This window comes from Podarcis muralis, chromosome 6 (genome assembly GCF_964188315.1).
Source record: "Podarcis muralis chromosome 6, rPodMur119.hap1.1, whole genome shotgun sequence".
Classification (NCBI taxonomy): domain Eukaryota; kingdom Metazoa; phylum Chordata; class Lepidosauria; order Squamata; family Lacertidae; genus Podarcis; species Podarcis muralis.
This window is the reverse complement of record NC_135660.1, coordinates 98,351,911-98,372,562: the sequence shown is the minus strand read 5'-3', so window position 1 is coordinate 98,372,562 and position 20,652 is coordinate 98,351,911. Positions and strand designations below refer to the sequence as shown.

Below are 20,652 nucleotides of genomic sequence, written 5' to 3'. Positions count from 1 at the left end.
ATGTAGCTGAGCCCACTAAGCAAGGAAAATGCAACAGGAACACTTTTGTACATGAGGAAAAAACTAATATTACATACACCTATGATGAACAGTGACTGCCAATAAATTATTCTTAAAAACATTATGCTAAGTGTGTGTGTATGCTGATTTGTGAGAAATTATTCGGAAGTCCATGCCTACAATATGGGCCATGGATTCTATGTTGTTCTGTGATGGATTCTACCATGATGCTGACTGTGATCATAAAAACTGAACTGTGGACATTCAACATCTTGTTCATGCTGGAACAGCAAGCAGTAAATTTTACTACTACATCCAAAGTAGCAAAAACCCTGGAGCCAAAAAATTGCACAACTAGCTCTGCATCTGCAAGTTTTGGCCTCTGCATTTCTTGGGCAGCTACATCTACCTGGCAAATCTATCAAAATTGGAAGGTGATTTTTTTTAAAAAAAAGCATGAGTATTTGGCATTGAAAAGAATGCCAAGAACTAGTCACACCACGCCTTTTTGGTGTGCCAAGGTAACGTTTAAGTCCCAACAAATGAGAGGAAAGCTAAAATGTCATATACAACAAGGGTAAAAAACAATTCAACTTAATTCAATACAGTGGTACCTCCAGTTATAAACTTAATTCATTCCGGAGGTCCGTTCTTAAGCTGAAACCGTTCTTAACCTGAGGCGCGCTTTTGCTAACGGGGCCTTCCGCTGCTGCCGTGCCTCCGGTGCACGACTTCCGCTTGCATCCCAGGGCAAAGTTCGCAACCCGAGGTACTACTTCCAGGTTAGCAGAGCTCATTACCCGAAGCATTCACAAGGATGGTACGTAAACCTAGGTTCCACTGTATGTAGATCTTGGGTAAGAAGCACCTATCAGATTGGTCCCAATTGGTTGTTTCTCAAACACAAACACTTCCCATAATTTAAGGCTATGCCCAACCTCAGGCCCTTTATTATTTTGAATACAACACCTATCACCCCTGACCATTGGGCATGCTGGTTGGAGCTGATGAGGCACTGGGTTGGCAAAGGCTGGCTTAGTTCTGGCTAGAGTTCATATCCCTAGGACAGTATGCTTGTGGGTCTTCACCTCCTGCAACATGAAATTCAAGTTGTCATATGTATGCATTGATATTAGACAAGTATATGGTAGAAACATCACTTTAGAGTGCTATATTCTGAAATATACAAAATTTAGTTAAATGGCAGTGGGTTTTTCCAACTTGCACTTCTTTTGCTTCTACTAAGGACAGAGTGAGTTGTGTCCCTGCCTGACCTCTGCAAATCACTAGATGACAAATAAGATTATCTATACTCTTTTCAAACTTCTCCAGAGCCTCAGAAACCATTTTTTCTTTAAATTAAAGCAGAACTGTAGTGCATTGTGTGAGCTATGCAATACCACAATGCAAGAAATCACCAGTGCATGCTGTGGCTAGACATGGTAATTTAGCAATTCTCAGCACCATTAGTATAAGATTCTATTAAATAATTGAATCCATCTATTATTACAAATCCTGCTTCATAGTCCAGCAATACTACCCCCCCCCCCGCAAAAGAAGTCAAGGAACTACATTTGCTTAAAAACGGTCTTGTAAGATGAAATACTTTGGTAAGTCTTCACTACCCTCCTCATTGTCAAGGCAATAACACTCCTGGTCTTTCTGCAGCATCTTCTTTACCTGGCTGCACTGACCATCTTCGCCACCAAGCCCAGGAGGTAGAATGCAAACATGTACAGATCGGAGTTCACACATCCTATTTGTTTATTCACATTTCCATGGATTTTTATACATTTCCTTAGAAAGAACTACAGCTAGCAAATGGACATGTGAAAAATGATAAAAGGCAAGTCCCAATTCTTGTTTAGCCTTTCAGATGGCGTCCTATGAGATGGGGAACAAACAAAAATGTTGACAGTCAAATGGAAAGAAAGGTTCATGTCGATTGTTCAGATAGCTGTTCATTAAGCTTTTATACATGGTTTCCATGCACTGTGAAATTTATCAAATCTTTACATTTGTGGTATACAGTTTAGCAACTTCTGCTAAAAATAACTTAAGGCATTAGACAGAACAGTTGTCAAATTACATTATGTTGCAAAGGGAGTTAAAGCAAGATGCAATACAGTACTTATTGCTCCTTATATGTAGCGACAGATTTTCAGTTTACAAACTACTTGTAGCAGACTGAGAACAGAGCAAAAGTAGCCAAATATTCTCCACACCCCTTCTATACAGGATTTTGATGACAAACCTTTTGAAGAATTAAAAAAATAGAGAAATAGCACACTCCCCAAACAAGTTGAGGTTTGCCCTAGTTCTCCCTTGAGTGGCAGGCCTGCATCTGGACTGAGTGGCAGACGGGGCTCATGTAACAAAACACTCTTTCCTACAAAATAATTCCTTCCGCACAGCATTCTGAATGTCAGGGAGAAGGCTAGGCTACAACCATTCTACCCAACATGAATCCAATCAAGAGAACCCCTGCCTGCGGTCTGAAGAGATGCAGGTCAGACACCAGGGACCAGCTGAAAACTATGCACGTGCAAAGCAGCAGTATCTAATAAATCAGTAGATGGGACTTCTTTAGACTCTCTACTTCTGTCAAAATGTAAAAATGATTTTGCAAGTTTGGTTGGCAATCTTGCAAACAGGCAACAGGCGAACAACAGTCACTTAAATCCTACAGCAATAAAGTCAGACTACAAACACTATGTCTACAAGGCGACAAGTGATCAGACTGCAAATTAAGACACTGCCTTATTGTTATGCAGCAAGTATCAATAGACTTGATTAAGATTTTTAAATATAATTAAAGCTACAATTTTGTGCAAAAGAAAAATGATCGTCCAGTTTTATACAGCCTTTTAAACTTACTCAGAGAGTAAAACCAACACACAAAAATGAGATCTTACCTTTCACAGCAGGAGCAAGCCAACATGATCAACATCAGAAACCTACAAAACGAAGTCTATGCACATTCTCCTTCTTTCTTAGCAAGCCAATTTTGATCCACTTAGTAATTCAGATTGTTATTCTTGTAATAATTTTTATTACTGAAAGCGATGGGCCAATCACAAAGTCAACACTTACATTTAGGATTTAAAGTCTGCTGGTTTATGCATTTGTTTTGTGTATCTATGACTGCCTTCTCCACCCTGGTGCCCTCCAGGTTTGGACTACAGCTCACATGAGCTCCATCCAAAACCTACTAGATGGGGCTGCAGCCTAAGAATCTGGCAGTGGGCAGGTTGCGGAAGGCTGATGGAGCTTTCCCCAAGAGGGTGTGTGAAGAGCAGTGCCTGGTAAGCTTTCGCTACATCATGTCACAACCCACACAGGATGGCCAAGGTGCACCCACAGCAGGGATCTTCACATTTTTATGCAGCAGACATACGTTCAAAGAGGTGCAGGAAATTCCAATGCATTTCTGGAATGCCTTCCTCAGCAGCAGTGTGAAATAATCCCATTTTATGCTTGCTCTAAGAAAGAAGTAACTGACCACTTTCCATAACACAACCACTTTCAAGCAACACCTTTTGACCAGCTCTTGCAAACATTTAATGGACATTACGATTATTCTTTCATGCTGCTTTTAACTTTGAAAAGCAACATGCGCACTCTGGATTTCTTACAGAAGCAGCATCACGTAAGACATAGCAAAAAAATTATGAGAACAAACTGCATGTCAATGAAATGCTATTTCTTATTCTACTCAGTAACTGAAAAATTGTTACATATACACAGTTGCACTTTAGGAATCAGACAAGTGCAAAATACATAGCATACCTGTAATATTAACAGTCTCTCAATGTAAAAATTATGTTAGAGGAGGGTGTGGGAACAGGCTATCTGCTTTCTAGAAAAAGAGCAGGCTGTTTGCCCAGACACAGGGGAGTAAACAAAGCTCACTGAGGATTTTTAAGACACTATTTCTCAAAGACAAGAGCACACAATATTACTGAAGCTCTTGGCCATTCAACCTGAGCCTCTTAACAGTAAGACTGGACTCCATATGCATGTTCCCATTTATAATATTAACATGCAAGTTAGCATTTCTGATTGTTCACCATCTTGAATGCTAAAGAGAACAATCCAGTGTGAAGCTCATTAGCCCAAACCTCACTAACATAAATGGTAACTCTGATTTATTTTAATGGGGATTGGGTCAGATTACTCCTTGCTGGACTGTACCCCAAGATATTTCAGTGTGGGGTGCTGAACTCTTGAAATACTCTCACACTTACTTTTTAGGAAGTCCAACACTTAAAACTTGATGCAAAAAAGGCACCAATTCATAATCAATACGGGCCCTGCTTCCACAGCATCCCAGCTCCCTTCCAGTTTTAAGGTACGACTAGAACTTTAAAGATTCAGATGTTTCGGAACCTATGATAACCAATATTTGTGGACTGGTTATGTGTGGCTTTACTAGCGACTGCTACATTAGTAAGACAACTATTTAAATAGCAGGGTATTCACGGTCTGACTGCTGATCCCGTTAAATGCACACTGGCGCACACCCAAAATAGTGTGGGCACAATTCACAGCTCTCTTGCACAAGCCCCTTGACATTAAAGGGGACTGTACAGAATTTTCAAGCCTGAAGATAAGGCTTTACAATGGAAGAAAGTCCATCAAATCCCTCAACACAAGATGCCCCAGGTTTGATAAAATCCAAGAGACAGGATTGGATTGAAAAAAATATAGCCATGCTACCTTTTCCCTCAGCTGTTTCTCTAGGGAATGAGAAAATAACAACCTGCAACTTTGGCCTTAAAAATCAGGGTACTGATTTTTAACAGCTGTTACTAAAACACAAAAACTATACTGTTCAGTTTAAAACATTTGTTCCTTCAACATAATCTGAACTGTGATTTCACATTTAGGAGAGTTTTTCAATTCAAACTTGGATGCAAGATAAAGAAGTCTGTCAAATTTCTTTCCACCCACACAAAATTCTTCCTACACAATTTCCGGTGTAGTATTTTACACCATTTGAGTATAAATCAGTTTTATTCTGTATAATAAAAATGTTTATTTTTTGATATGCAAGTTTTCTTCAAATATGGTTCATGCATTAGATATTCAAATTAGAAGGGAGGAAGAACTGACTCTTGTGTCAAGTTAAAAGCTTTTATTGGCCATCTTAGTTTCTTTCCCTTACCAAAGCTCTTCAGAGTTCCTAAACAGTCCTTAGAATGTCAGAAGTGGTTTAAAAAGTTACTAGCAGAGTCAAGAGAGGGGAAATGAGCAGCAGCAGTTTGGCAAGTTTCGTCTGTAATTTTCAACAGCCCAGATTTTTAGACCTCCTTCTTCTCCAGTAAAATTTTGTGCAACTCATCTGCATCCTGACTTGTTTTCACTCTTATCAATATAGGAACAGGGACGGTAGCATTCTTCTCATCAATGGGTGGATTTGGAACACAGACAATGAGCACGTTGTTCTTCCCTGTTCTGGAGCACGGCATCTTAGGAGGCACCAAAATGTTCAGCAATATGTTGCCTGCAACAGAGTGGAAGTTGGGAAAAGAGCAAAATAAATACAAAATATGAATGTCTAGGTAGTAGTATGGTGACCTGAGGTATGAGAAAATCAGGTGTTACTGATCCACCTAGCCAACCACAGGCTGTTCCACCTGGCAGTGGTTCTCTCAAGGTCTCAGCCACAGCTCCTTGCTACAAGAGATGTTTTTATCTGGAAAAAGCTTGTGCTCTGTTACTGACTTACAAGCCTCCATTATTTCCTCAACTCATTTCCTCACCACATTAGCCACTATTCCTAAAAATGGGCAAGATCTCATTGTGATAATACTTAGCAATTAAAAAAGAAAAACAAATTCCTGAGATCCAGTGGCCAAACACTACATGGTTGATAAGCCAAACTTGCAATAATGGCTGTCAGTGCTGGTTTGCATCAAGATTCCAAACACAAATAATTTGTGAAGTCATCCAACTATGTGCTAGCAACTGCACACATCCAACTTGGGACACAAATCACAGCCACTGCTAGATGTGCCTGTTGTTTACTCATGTGTAAAATTCTACACAGTTGTAGGCATGAGAGCAAAAAAGGACCATCATAAATATCTTAATTATTTGAAAGAAGCCAGAAGCCTTTGACTTAGCAGTGGCTTGGAAGTTTACTGAACTAATAATAATAATAACGTACCTAAGTTGGTATCTGCCCGTACTAATAGCTGAATCTTCTGATTTCCTGCATGTTTTAAGTGTAGCGTTCCTATACCTTTTTCTTTAAATTCATTATCTTTCTTGTAAAAAACTTTGCACCTGAAAAAAGGAAACATAGACAAGATTCATTTTACAGAACGTGCATGAATGTGAAAGGTGAATAAAAGCCTCCAAATAGCTTGTATGTGGCAAACACCAGCATGCAAACAAATAATACATTTAAACTCAGGCTGGAACTAGCCAGACTAATAGTTATATAAATAGTCCTTCCAGAAAAGAAGTCTTTGCAACATGATAAAACTATTTGTTAGAATCTTCCAGAGTATACCAAAAATAATGGCCAAGATTTAAAGAACCATGAGCTCAAGAGGGCCTCAGATTTACTCTGAGAAACAGCAGCCCCCCAGCTGCACATAAAACTGCCTTTAAACTTTAGAGTGTTTTAAAATGAGCTCCTGACAAAAAGACTGTGGGTCTTTGGGTGAGACAAACACTAAGCAGTTCTTTGAGTCACTCTGTGCCAAAACAGAGGCAGCCTGTAACTTGTACCCCCTGGAATTATCAAAGTTTGAACTCCAGTAGTATAAAGAGAGACAAAATAGCTTCGGCAAAAGAAATTTCATTTAGTTTGTAGTTGTAATGCACTATAAACTGCTAAAGACTTTTACTCACACATACAAAATTAGGGGGGAAAGCATACTGAACTCTCTACAGTAAGAGCATGATCGTGGTAATACAGTGGTACCTCGCAAGACGAACGCCTCGCAAGACGGAAAACCCGCTAGACGAAAGGGTTTTCCGTCGCGGAGGCGCTACGCAAAACGAATTTCCCTATGGGCTTGCTTCGCAAGACGACAGCCCATAGGGAAATCTCCGGGACAGCGGGGAAGCGCAGCGCGTCTTCCCCGCTGTCCTCGGACCTCCTCCGAAGGCTGGCGGCGGGGCGGGGACAGCTCCTCCTGCCGCCGCCGGGCTTCGGAACGATGCCCCGATGCCGGTCGGCAGGCGGGAACGCCTCCCACCGCCGCCCGCCATCGGGACCATGCCCCGATGCCGGGGGCGGGCGGGAACGCCTCCCCCCGCCGCCCGCCATCGGGACCATGCCCCGATGCCGGGCAGCGGGCGGGAATGCCTCCCCCCGCCATTGGGACCATGCCCCGATGCCGGGCGGCGGGGACGGGGCGGGGCATGGTCACCGCCGCCGGCGTTTAAAAGCACTCTGGGGAAAGCAGCGAAGCGCGCTGCTTTCCCCGAGCATCGGGAAGTCCGGCGGGGGTCCTTGGGATTCCCTCCCAGCCCCCGCCTTTAAAAGCACTCTGGGGAAAGCAGCGAAGCGCGCTGCTTTCCCCGAGCATCGGGAAGTCCGGCGGGGGTCCTTGGGATTCCCTCCCAGCCCCCGCCTTTAAAAGCACTCTGGGGAAAGCAGCGAAGCGCGCTGCTTTCCCCGAGCATCGGGAAGTCCGGCGGGGGTCCTTGGGATTCCCTCCCAGCCCCCGCCTTTAAAAGCACTCCGGGGAAAGCAGCAAAGCGCGGCGCGCTTTGTTGCTTTCCCCGGAGTGCTTTTAAACGCGGGCGGCTGGGAGGGAATCCCTTGGACCCTCGCCGGACTTCAAAAGAGCTGCGGGAAGTCCGGGGGGGGGGGTCCAAGGGATTCCCTCCCAGCCCCCGCCTTTAAAAGCATTCTGGGGAAAGCAGCAAAGCGCAGCGCGCTTTGTTGCTTTCCCCGGAGTGCTTTTAAACGCGGGCGGCTGGGAGGGAATCCCTTGGACCCTCGCCGGACTTCAAAAGAGCTGCGGGAAGTCCGGCGGGGGTCCAAGGGATTCCCTCACTGCCGCCCACCTTTAGAAGCGCTCGGGGAAAGCAGCGCGCTTCGCTGCTTTCCCCAGAGTCCTTTTAAACGCAGGCGGCAGTGAGGGAATCCCTTGGACCCCCGCCGGACTTCCCGCAGCTCTTTTGAAGTCCTGTGGGGGGGAGAAGGGCTTTTCTTCCTACCGCCAGCCTTCAGAACAGCCTTCTGAAGGCTGGCGATGGGAAGAAAAGCCCTTGTCCCCCCCCACCCAGCCTTCAGAAGAGGTCGGGGGACAGACTGTCCCCAGACCTGGTCTGAAGGCGGTTTCCCTAGGAACGCATTAATTGATTTTCAATGCATTCCTATGGGAAACCGTGCTTCGCAAGACGAAAAACTCGCAAGAAGAAAAAACTCTTGGAACGAATTAATTTCGTCTTGCGAGGCACCACTGTAGTATCAAAGAACACAACTCACTTCTTTGAGTAGAAGGCATCATCTTCCTTTATTTCATTCACTACTGCCTTTGGTGGCTCCTCATCTTCCTCGTCACCCCCTGTAGGAAGAATAATTTCAGGTAAGTGTTACGTATATACAAGAAAAGACACTGCAGTACATAAAAATCTTTTGATGTTTTAAAAATACACGGGGATATTAGATATCAGATACAGCTACCTGGTTCACATGGCATAAAGCCAAACTATGGCTTGACAAGGAGCAACTCACAAGTGCTTTACTTTTCCTCCGTTGCTCCACAAACAGCAGCTAAACCATGGCTTGGCGTTGCATCCAAGCCTGGGCTCATGGCTGGCCTTGCCCCAGACAGCTGTGACCTGAAACCAAGGTCTGTTTGTGGCTTACCACTCACCATTGCTTGTTTGGGGAAAACAAACCATGAGCTCAAGGTTCGACCATAACACTAAGCCAAACCATGGCTCAGCTTCTGGTTGCATGTGAGCAAGATCACAGTATGTCTAAAAAGGTAGGGTCATCAGTATAAAATATATTTCTAAAAAATCTTCAAACAATGTGCTAGAGAGAAAAAAGTTACAGATATTAGCAGGGGTCGGCAACCTAAGGCCCATCGGCCACAAGCTGCCCACAGGGGTCGTTTAACCGGCCCACGAGCTGCCCCTGAACTGAGCCACCTGCTCAGCGAGTCCCTGCGTGCTGCACTAAACCGGTGCAGGGACTTGCTTCCGCGGCGCCAGAAATCGCGTCTGTGCATGCGCAGACGCCGGAAATTGTGGGCGCACATGCTCACGCAATCTGGCCCACGGAGGGACCTCCGCTGGAGTGAACTGGCCCAGGGGATATTAGAATATATTTTAAACTGTGCTGATTAGCACTAACACTGCTGCATTTCCCACTCAACTTCTACTTCAACACTTACATTTATAAGCCTTGAACATTAAAATATGGCTTATAAGCTTTCTACATTTCTTAAAGAACACTCTTGATTAAAATTATCTACTTGAACTGTAACTTTAAAAGCTTATTTTATTTTTTCCTAATTGCCATAAAGTAAATAACAAAAAGGTTTATATATATATATATAGAGAGAGAGATTCTTTGTAATAAATAACTATCTGACTTTTAGAAGACATCTGAAGGCAGCCCTGTTTATGGAAGTTTTTTATGTCTGATTTTTTTATTGTATTTTTAATATTTTGTTGGAAGCCACAGTGTGGCTGGGGAAATCCAGCCAGATGGGCAGGGTATAAATAATTATTATTATCAATTATTATTATCAATTATTTATTTTTTAATTAAAATTACCATCATCATGTGACAGGGCAGTGGAGGTGCTCTTAGCCTTTTCCTATCCCCCAACCCCTGCTTAACCCAATCTATAGTTAAGGTTATTTAAATGGAAGGGGAACCAAAGCAGGGCTTTCAATAATTTCACCTACAAACATTTGTTATGGAAGTTTCAAAGTAGAAAAAAGCAGCGCAGATTGCTAGTAAAGCACCAAATTCTATTCAAAGTCACCCAATACTAAAAGGCATTCCTGCAGGGGTCCATAAGTTTTAGCTGACCTGGGCAGCCAGCTATTATTTGTAATCCTCAGTGACACCCTTTCCTAGAGTCCTCTGGCATGAGAAACAGATCTCTAGGGGGTCCAATTCTGCATATCAGCAGGAAGCTCACCAGATTTCAATGAAACATGGGACTGAATCCCATTTCTCAACTTCTAAAACAATAAATGTTTACCTTTATCTTCACTGCCACCACTTTCTGTCTGAATATCTAGTGCTTTGCTGGAAAATGAAGAAACAACCTTGCCTTGGCTTGTATCTTTTCCAAATAAACTTGCACTTCCAGGAGAGAATGAGAAACTAGGTAATGCACCAGAATTCAGACCAGAGTTGTCTACGCTCTTGCTAAAAGTAAAGGAGACAGTTGACATAGACCCTAGTTTTGGTTCCGTTTTCTTTTCCATTTCTGTTTTCTTTCCTGGTGCATTCTCAGATTTGTTGCTATTGAAGAAAAACGTTGAACTCTGCTGAAGATTTGGACTCCCAAATGCAGACCCAGGCTGAGTTCCAACTGTCTTGTTACTGTCACTTTCAGAACCGCTGTCACTACTCATTCCGCGTTGCTCTATCTCAGCTAAATATTTCTCATAGTCTCGGAAAATCGGCGACAGGTCACAGAGTGGATTGACATTTACATGTTTTACTATCCAGTCACGCACTGAACAATTTAGAGCGGCTAACTGTTTATGATAAGAATCAGGGCTGCATGCTTTGTTCTCAGTGAATCCAGAGGACAAGGGCTGCTGGCTCTCACCATTTGCTTCCACACTTACAGGCTTTTTCTCAGTTACAGTATTATTCACTGAACCACTGGACACCACAGAACCTATTAGAAAGAAGAGCATTTTATGAACTTTCTTTACAATGTTGTATGCATACAAAAACCTAACCTGAACCCATTTCTAGAATGCATTCCCCCCCAATCTATTTACTGAATTTGTTCTACTGATTTGTTCCCAGTAATGCCAATTTTTAAAATATATCTATATCTATCTATCTATCTGGATAGCTGTACCATCGTAAGACTGGGAACCAGAGCTCTGTTCCATCATGATATTGGGGTCAATATATTTGTTAATGTATCCACTATGACCCCAAGGTCTCATTGCCAACCAGCCAGAGTCAGTTCAAGCTCCAAGAGCAAATAGGTGAAATTAAAATATTTTGCCCAACTTAGAACTTTTAATGGGTCATTTGATATAAATGTATCACTTTTATATGTGAAGGAAGTAGTTGTTCAAGAAGACGAAGAAATAATCATTCATTTATTGCAGCACTATGATAGCAGAGCAAGCATGGTAAAAGTCAAGATATACCAAAGGTGGAAGACTGGCTCATAAGGAACTTGGACACTGCACAAATGGTCTAAATGAGTAATGTATTCAGGGTAGGACAGACCAGCCCTCTTCATAACTTATTGAAATGAAAAAATGAATGACACTATAAATCCTTACGTGCTCCTAGGCAACATATAACAAGAAAAATATATATGCTCCATACTATAATTTGCTATTACAATAATATATAATAATTTAACTTAATAATGGTAAAATATAATGAGTATATGTGTGTATAATAAAATATATACAATATATCCAGATATAGATGCCTATGAACACTTAACTACTTTCTAACACAACCTAAATAGCCTTGGGGACAGAAACAAAAATATGTAGTAATTGGTATGTTCATATATGTGCAGATCTCTTGAGGGGGGAATGTGGGGGGAAATAGTGCAACTTTCAAGATGTGATAAATGAGCAATAGGTAAATAATCAGCTTATGTAAGTGATTTATATACTGAACAGCCAAAATGTTTGGCTCATATTTAACCATTTTAACCATGCATGGATATGTGATATATTTTTTTTTTGCCCAACAGCTTTTTGAAGCGCACAATGCCAAGTGGATGATCACCTCCATCTATATGCTTGTTGATATGAGGGCTGGATGTGACACATACTTACACAAACCTTTCAGCTCCCTTAATATCATTAAAGGCATTTTTACAAGTATCGTCTGATGAGAAAATTTTACTGGTGAACTTACTAAATGTAGTAGTTGTTTCAGCAGCAGTCTTTAAATTGGTGAATGATGAGCTATTTGCGATGCTGCCGCTGCCGCCATTGGATAGCCCCCCTAAAGGCTTTGTTCCGGTGCCATTGCCAAAGCCAGAAAATCCTCCACCTCCAGACGGCAAAACGAAACCTTTAAAACCTTTAAAAGCTCCACCACTCTCAGCCTGAAAGAGATGTCAAACAGTTATCTCACTTTTCAGCTGTAGCCCCACAAAGTCCCATCCGTATGATTATGTTAATGTCCACCCATACAAAATCTTTGCTTCCCTTATACAAGGTAAATATTCTACAGGAAATATTATATTTGGTCCCTGTCTGATTCTCACACACATATTCATCAAATGATGAAATGTATCATTCCAGACATCACTGGAAACTAAGTATGGAATGTTCTTATCACCAAACATTAAGAATCTTTTCCATGAAGATAGTTCAGACATTTGACTTGCCTTTAACCCATGGGTACCAATGAAGTGTACATGTATGTGTGGACCAGCCAATATATGTTGAGCCATTGTGAAATTAGATTCACTATCACAAGACAAATGGTATCTTCTGATTAAAGAAAACCCAACCCATGTGGACAAAACCTGAGCGCTCAGAGTAATCACTTACTCCTGAGCCAGCTGAAGGGCTATCCCCACCCTTCAATATAGAGAGCAATCAACAGTAACACACACATTAACAAACAAAGGCTTGGCTTCGCATGCAAGGTGAGACCTTAATCATGAGTCCTGGTTCACACTTTGGCTCAGCAAACTTTGGCTTAGCTCAGTGTGGCAGTAAAAAGACCATGGAGGAACAACGTGGCTGCTGGCTCCTTTCTGGTAGCATGTACATTTGTGAGATCCTGGTAAGTCACAGTTTGGCTTGCTGTGTCATGTGAATGCAATCAGTATGGAATTCACCAGCAATAAAATCGCTTTTAACAGACAAACTGAAAACTGGAAACATCTGCAACTCCAACTGCAACTGTCTGGCTCCTAGAAAGACTGGTGAAATAAATATGGGAAGTATTCTATCACTCTTGTCTTCCTCCAACTGTTTTCAACATTCTGCTCTCCTTTGGGGACATTTCACACAATATGAATTCAACAGGAAATGTTATATTTCGTCAAAACAACCTTCAGCCATTTCAATACTTGGCTGAATTTGTGCATCATTATTCACAGTACTTTCCACATAAGAAACAATTACCTGTGCATTTTTGGCAATACAAATGGTTGGGCCAAGAACCAGACATTTATTATAAAATTAGCGCATTTATGTACCTCAAACCCCACATTTCTACGCTTTGCCTTCTTAATTGCTCTGTTCTTTAAAACCTCTTCACTGGCCACTGAGAACGTTCCCACCTGCAAGGAATATTATATTCTTAGAACAAACAAGGTTCCACTTGCACACAGAAAATTGCTTCTTGATTCCCTTGTATTACAAAACTCTAATGTCAAAATACACATTCACTTTTAACACTATAAGGCTCAACATTTTATAATAAGCAAATAGACATTGTATATTCAGTTTTAATAATAGCATTTTACAAAAACTACTTGTGAATCTTTTGTCGATAAAGGGCTTATCACATTCCCAAATTTGCATCAATAGCAAGTCAAATAATTTCCACCTTTATAACATTAAAAATTATGTCAATATACTTAACAGGTTTCTGCTTGAATATAGCATTTAAAATACATTGTGTGCTTCAATGCTTTTTTTTTCTTAATGAAATTTTTCATTGCAACTACTATGGGATATTAGGAAAACTTGTGAAATAAGTAAAACTAAGTAAAATCAACACATTAAATATGTCAGAACATGCCAAATTGGATCCTAACTGATTTAGGGTATAATAATAATAATAATAATAATAATAATAATAATAATAATAATAATAATAATAATAATATATTATTTATACCCTGCCCATCTGGCTGGGTTTCCCCAGCCACTCTGGGCAGCTTCCAACCGAATATTAAAAACAATGCAGCATCAGACATTAAAAACTTCCCTAAACAGGGCCGCCTTCAGTTGAAATAGTTGTTTATTGCCTTGACATCTGCTGGGAGGGAGTTCCACAGGGCAGGCACTACTACCGAGAAGGCCCTTTGCTCTCAGAAATCCGCTCTCAGTCCAAACCTTTTACATCTTTGTAGCTGGGTTGTTTTCAGTTTCTTATCTCATCGTCTCTGGCCTGTAGTTTGCTCCAATTAAAGCCCAATTAACAGGACAACCAGGAACGGGATGGGGGGGGGGCGGGTTTGTGGCAGCCAGAGTACTCCATGCACCCAGTGCCTTTGCCTGTCCTTGCATTCCATGGGGAAGCAAGTGCCAGACCGCCAGGCAAACTGCGGGTGAGAGCTTGGTCCTTCTTCCAACCAAAGAGGAAAACAGATAATGAAATTCCCCCATCATTATCTGATTATCTCCATCTGTCTCTCTCACACAGTGTTGGGAGAAACTCCATTCCTGGAGCACCGGAAACAAGAAGCCAAAGTTGAATACATTCATGAAGTTATTAGGTTGCTGATACAACATATGACACAACTCATGTACAGTTAAGGTCAAAGGGAAAAATCTGAACTAATTTTAATGTTATTAGGTTTCACTTATGGCTATTGAGATGATTGCAAGTTTTCCAATCCAATAAAACGGATTTATGGAAATGTAGGTAGTAGCTGCTAAGGAAGACTAGAAACACCTCTGGTTATTGGCATTTTGAATGATTTCAGGAAGTGCATTCCATTTGCAAAGGTGTGAAAAGGTTTAATGATGCTCTGAGATGGGCCATTACTGAAAAGCCTAGCACCACAAACACCCCAGGACCTCTAAGCTTTTTTCTGTTGCACTCGTTTGACAAAGGACTAGAATAAAGGCCTTGATTTTCACTACACAAAATGTAATCCTCACACCGCAACTCTTAGGCAAAACACATCCGTTGCATATAACTGACAAAACCATCCAGGGTTTTGTCCAATGCATTTTGGCACCTGAGGCAAGCCATGAAATGGTGCCCCTCCCCACCAGGGAAGAAGGAGTGAATGCAGATCTACATCAGGAACAAGAGGGACCGGGAACCAGGAGAGGAATCAAATCAACCTTACTTGAGAGCTGAAGTGGGAATCAAAGGATGTAAAGGGGGAGGTGATGACCCCAGAAGGCAGCTCCTGCCATTTCCTCCCTAGGGGTGAGAGGAGAAAAGCAGTGCCTCCTATCTGCTGAGATGTTGCTGTAGAGATGGCACTGCAGGGTGGGGGTGGGGGAGCTGCCAAGGAGACAGCAGGTCCAGCCTCCAAGAGGTGTGCTGCAGCCATTGCAGCCTGTGGATCACTTGCCTCGTGAATGAGCCAGCCCCGATACTAGCTCTATGAATGTGATTGCAACTAATTGTTGCCCATAGATCTATGAAAGTTACAAGGGAGAATCCGCTTACCTGGTGTAATCTGTTCTTTTTATGTTTAGCTTGTGATACAGTGCCAACGTAGTAATAAAATGCAATCATTTAGTTTTCCATGATCTTCCTATTGATTCTAGCAACTATTTCAATTTTATTTCTAACAAAAGCATCTAACCTTTCTTACCTCCTCAGTTTCTTCTTCTTGATCCCAGTTCCTGTCAGTCAGCTCCTTTTCTGCTACTCTCTTAGCCATTGTACAGCACTACTGTATTAGAACAGATAAAGCAAAAGAGTAATCAGCCATGCTTCACATCTAGTGGTTTTAAATAGGTGGCAAGCAACTTGCAATGAGCAGCTTGCATTACCAGACACTATGTAATAATTCAGTGACTTGTGATGGATTTTTAAAAAAACTAAAATGCACTAAATGGTTCATTATGTAATGCCTTAGTGTTAAAACTAAATAAGTCACAAAAAGAGTAATCAGATTCTACAAATGTAAACCATTTCATCCATAAAAGAATGTAGCTTTATGTATCTCAATGTGTTCTCCAGTTGCCTGTCTGTTTCCTTATCTGTTGAACCTACACAGGCAGCAACATTTCCCACAGAAATAGTTCATTGAGAGTTTCAGTATGGAATTAAAATAAATTTACAGTTTCAGTCACTTGGTACTTTTGATGGTATATGAAAACATCACATTGTTGGAAGACTACTTCCTCCTTTACACAGTATTTTGGGTTTGGAAAAGGGATGTTTGCGGCACACTTGGAGACACGCAGTGGTCCAGCTATGAATGCATTAGATTTATACTCCCACTTGTCCCCTGGTTCAGCATATTTGAAGCAAATGCACAGCAAGTCATTGGGTGGCCGTAGCTACTGCATGTGTACTCATATGCTTACATGGTACTTTTCACAAATTAGAATTTACTTCTTGGACTCTTCTTGGTTAGCCATCACAGATCTAGTTCAACGCTAGGAAGGAGTCATCCCACATTCATCCCATATAGAATAATAATGTTTAGTATCGTTCAGGAATATTTTTCATTATTTTTATGGATTGAATTATTAACACCTACAACATATTTACTTTTATCTTTCCTGCTTATCAGATACTAAGGAAACCAAATTCCAGGTGCTATGAAGATTAAAATTTCCCCACCAAAACAAAGGGCTGCATTCAACTAAACTGTTGCACTAGCAGAAGCCAGCACAATGATACCTGCTAGTGCAATGGGCTTTTCCACTCTCCTGCCACAGTGTACACTTCCCAAAGATGCTCTGGAGGATCAGGAAAATCCCCATAGCAGCATGCAGGGGGAAGAGAGAGGAGATCCATCAGGCAAGAAGAAATACTTCTGCTGACAATACTATCTCTTTAGCACTGTGTTAATTACAACCCCAGGTTTTGTGGCACCTTATCATGGCATAAACTTTGGTGGAATTAAACACCCACTTCTTCAACTACATAAAGGTCTTGAACAGCCAACTGTTTGAGATGCCTCAAACAATCATTCAAATTAGGCCTCTATGTAGCTCATGAAATGTGCTTTATCTCAGCAAAAGCATATAGCTGTCTACTTTTTTGTGGGCCTTTTCCTGGTTTCTCTAACAATCAGGAATTAATCAGCTGAAGCATTTAGTGTGTCAGTTGACTAAAACAGATGTATGGGGGGAAAGAATAGGCAACATCCAATAACACGCAGGTGGATGCAACAGAATGTCCCCTTCACCTGCCGTCCCTCAAAGTCCCCTGTGATACCATCTGCTCCAGAGAGTCCCTTGATCCTCTGTAAAAGATTTTTGGGTAGACAAGGAAATCTAAACTGTGCAATAAGTCAGTTGCACAAGCAGCAAGTCATAGCTGCTTATCACCCAATGTTAACATTAGCACAAGACGAGCATGAGATGCAAAATGCAATATGCAAGTGTGTACAGTGACCATTCACAACAGTAATAACTGTTGGTAGCAATTATTCCTTGCTTTGGAAATTTAAATTTACTCAGGTACTGGGAAGTAACTTGAGTAAATTCTTGAGACTGATTAAGCCCCAAAGAAATAGACTGTGCTGATAAGACTGCAAAACGGCTACTACCTTAGCATAGCAAATCAACGAAGAATGCATTATCAAGTGGTGTTGTGAGCAGTCACTGTACCTATCTTGCACATATCTAAGTTCAGCATAGAAATATCATAGGGTGCAACCTCTTAAATTTCAGGGCACATATGTATCACATCTCTGCTTTGAAGGCACAGCCAAACGAAGCAGGTTTTCTGCAGGGAGCTCTCTTACATACCTGGGCCAAGCAGGATCGCCCTACCTTTGCATCAGCTGATAAGTTTAATCCTGTTTTGCACAGCCACTTGTCAGGTGTTCCTGACAAGCAGCTGGTTGTCTGTATGATGTCAGGTGTGCTTTGCCTGTATGATGTCAGGTGTACAGCTGGAAAGTATGCCCAAAGTGGTCTGGGGGGCCAAATGGAGAAACTTGGGTGGGTAGGGGGCAAGATTGGTCTGCCTCAGTAGGACAGAGGCATATAATTTGGAATGATATGAGAAGTGAACCTGTGCCTCTCACTTGTCAAAACATTCAAGCACCATGAATTCATGTTTACTTATAGTACATAATCATTATAAGCTTCCCACTTGTACCACCACAAACCAGAAGTTCCTGATCTATCTCCTAATGCTTTCAGAATGCTGGAAGATGAAGCTATGTTTCAGAGAAGGCAAGCAGCAGCTCCTATATATGGTTGATGATGTCATAATGCAGTGGCGGCAAAGAGGAGAGCATCCTCTAGCTTCTGGGATAGTAGCAAGGGTTGTTATTCATAGTCTGTTTTCCCAACAAAAGCCCTGTAAGATAGGTTGGTATAAACAGAAAACTGAGAAAAAGCCACTTGCCCAATGCAACACTGTATAATCATGTCTGAAAGCAGACATGAGCTCACATCTCTTAGATGCAAACCAAACACTCTAGCTTTTCAACCATTGTGGTGCAAATGAAGAGTGCCACAAGGCTTAATCTGACCCAGAACCTCTTTCCCAACATCAGGCCTCCAATCTGATCAGGTGAAGAAATCAAGGTGACAGTATTTCTAAACATGCATAAACTATATTTCCCACACTACTAAGTACCTGCCCTCACCACATTTAGGATAATAAGGAATAATTCTGAAGCTTGAGAGTTGACTGGCCAGCTAGCTGGAGCCCATCTATGAGTCCCATTATTTTCTCTCTCTTAACTGGCCCCTGCTCCTGGTGTCTCTAACAGCTGCCTAACTTACAGACATTAAGCAGCTGAAGTGTTTACTGACAACTCTCTTTTCTTTTAGAAATCAAACTCTTGCCCTGCCTAGGACTGACAAAAAGCAGTCACTCTACCTAATTTTAACCACTTGTTTAAAAAGGGCATTAAAGTTCACATTCGTTCCAAATTGGCCCCCGTGACCAACCACTCACACATACCTTTGAAACCCAGGCACCACACAAATCAAGCAGCTCTTATGCAGTATACACACACATCTTCACAGGAGGAATGTGCTGTAGGTGGTAAATAAAAACAAAGATCAAGGCAGGACTATGGCAAGCTGCAAGGATTCACTGTTGTCAAGATTTAAAAACAGGCCGTGCCCCTGTATTTTAAACAGGACCATAACACTCTGAAGAGTTCAGCAGGAAGAAATGTTTTACTTGCCACTCAACTCCATGCCAAATAAAAAAAGAAAAGCTTCACCACCTTGAATTTTCTCTGTGCTTTTGTGCTTAGGCTGCTGCTGACAGAACATAGGCAAGACCAGAAAAACAGGAGGTGGCAATCCAAGCCCCAGAATTGGAGCCAGTGTGCCATAGGTGCCAGGCAAAAACATTCCTCTTCCCCTAGACTAATTCTTCTTCTCTCCTTTGGCTCATTAAACCAGCTATGGCCTTTAAAACCCTGTGTGTGTGTGTGGTGATGGCTGGGTCATTGCTTTGTTTGTTAATAAGTTATGTATCTTTGTTTTTTTTTATATGGTAAACAGCCCTGTGATTCTCAGACAAAAGGTGGTATAGAAATGCAATAAAGAATATGAATAATGATGGGGATCGTGGCCAGAGTGTTTGACTTGAGGCCTGGGAGAGGCCAGGGTTCAAACCCTCCATCAGTGGGGGGGGGGGGGCGGGGTCCCTGCCTCCTCTCCAGAGGCCTCGGGGATTGTGCTCCCCCAGGACCCCCCCCTGGGCGCCCTGAGGGGCCCGGCAGAAAACCCCGACCCTGCTCCCCGGGGCGTTCGGCTCCTTCAATGGGCCTGAGGGTTGTGGCTTTCTTCTTGTGTTCTCATTTCATGCTGCGAACCCTCCTGAGATCGAAGGGTGAAGACTCGGCATATACAAATTCCACGCACAGAAACAACAGGGTCGTTTTTCTGCGGGGAGCAAGTGCCACAAATGAACAACATGCAAGCTCCCCCTCCCTCCCGCCCGCCGCCCCTCACCTGCCTCGCGGCTCCCTCAGCGGCGGAGACTGGAGAGGGAGCCGGCCGCGCGCCCTAGAGCGGCAGGCCGGTCTAGGAACCCGCGCGGCGCCTCCTCCGCCTCCCGCCCCAGCAAAGCCGGAAGGAGCTGTCGGCCGCGCGCGCCTAACGGCTGCCTCGGGAGCCGACTTCCGCCCGCCCCGCTGCACTATCCCGGGCCGTTTCCCGGGGAAGCCGCCCCGCTCCCCCCCCCCCGGCCCCTCTAGCAGCGCTGGCTGCGGGGCTGTTACCTGATGGCGCCGCGGGCGGAGAGAAAGAGGAAGGCGGGAGGCCGGGCGGGCGCACGCGCGCGCAGCAGAAAGCGCGGCCGCCACACCACTTCCGCTTCCGGCTCACCCGCCCGCCCTTGCCCCGCCCACCTGCGAGGGGGCGGAGTGTTCGTCCGCAGCCGCCGCGCGCCTCGGCTCTCCGCCCGGCCGAAGCACTGCTCCGCCAGACGCTGCCGCTCTTCTTTCTCCCTGAAGTTCCGCGCTTCTTTCGAGGACTACTTCTCCTATTAACTCTGGTGTTGAAAAGGGATATATTTCACTTACCAGGTTTCTCATGGTGCATGAAAATGTAAAAGACATACGGGCTGACATTCTGATGATGACGCGTAGAATCTACAAAAATAGTTTTGCCCGTGAGCAGAACCTATTCAGCAAT

General features: G+C 42.9%; 1 protein-coding gene across 22 annotated transcripts; it reads right to left on the bottom strand.

Annotated features, from left to right (window-relative positions):
* Positions 1 to 1,742: 1,742 nt before the first annotated feature.
* Positions 1,743 to 20,373, bottom strand: NUP50 (nucleoporin 50). 22 transcript variants are annotated; one of them, XM_028728666.2, is made up of 10 exons: positions 20,238 to 20,373; positions 18,962 to 19,036; positions 18,146 to 18,349; positions 15,666 to 15,755; positions 13,368 to 13,451; positions 12,068 to 12,260; positions 10,194 to 10,844; positions 8,456 to 8,534; positions 6,173 to 6,291; positions 1,743 to 5,506 (listed from the first exon to the last, which is right to left on the bottom strand). In XM_028728666.2, the coding sequence occupies exons 4-10, from the start codon at positions 15,741 to 15,743 to the stop codon at positions 5,304 to 5,306; spliced, it is 1,407 nt and encodes a 468-aa protein (XP_028584499.2). In that variant the 5' UTR covers positions 15,744 to 15,755; positions 18,146 to 18,349; positions 18,962 to 19,036; positions 20,238 to 20,373; the 3' UTR covers positions 1,743 to 5,303. The 22 variants fall into 22 exon arrangements, with proteins under 22 accessions (XP_028584499.2, XP_028584510.2, XP_028584497.2 ...); XM_028728677.2 differs by having other exon boundaries at positions 15,675 to 15,755; XM_028728664.2 differs by having other exon boundaries at positions 18,156 to 18,349.
* Between the last annotated feature and the right edge of the window lie 279 nt (positions 20,374 to 20,652).

What these genes read in the sequence shown, in the direction of transcription:
- NUP50 (XM_028728666.2), bottom strand. Translation starts at nt 15,743, where the DNA reads ATGGCTAAGAGAGTAGCAGAAAAGGAGCTGACTGACAGGAACTGGGAT. An exon ending in AAACTGAGGAGGTAAGAAAG is followed by an intron (nt 13,452 to 15,665) that starts GTTAGATGCTTT and finishes TATTCCTTGCAG; the next exon opens with GTGGGAACGTTCTCAGTGGC. An exon ending in TGGTGGCAGTGAAGATAAAG is followed by an intron (nt 8,535 to 10,193) that starts GTAAACATTTAT and finishes TTCTTCCTACAG; the next exon opens with GGGGTGACGAGGAAGATGAG.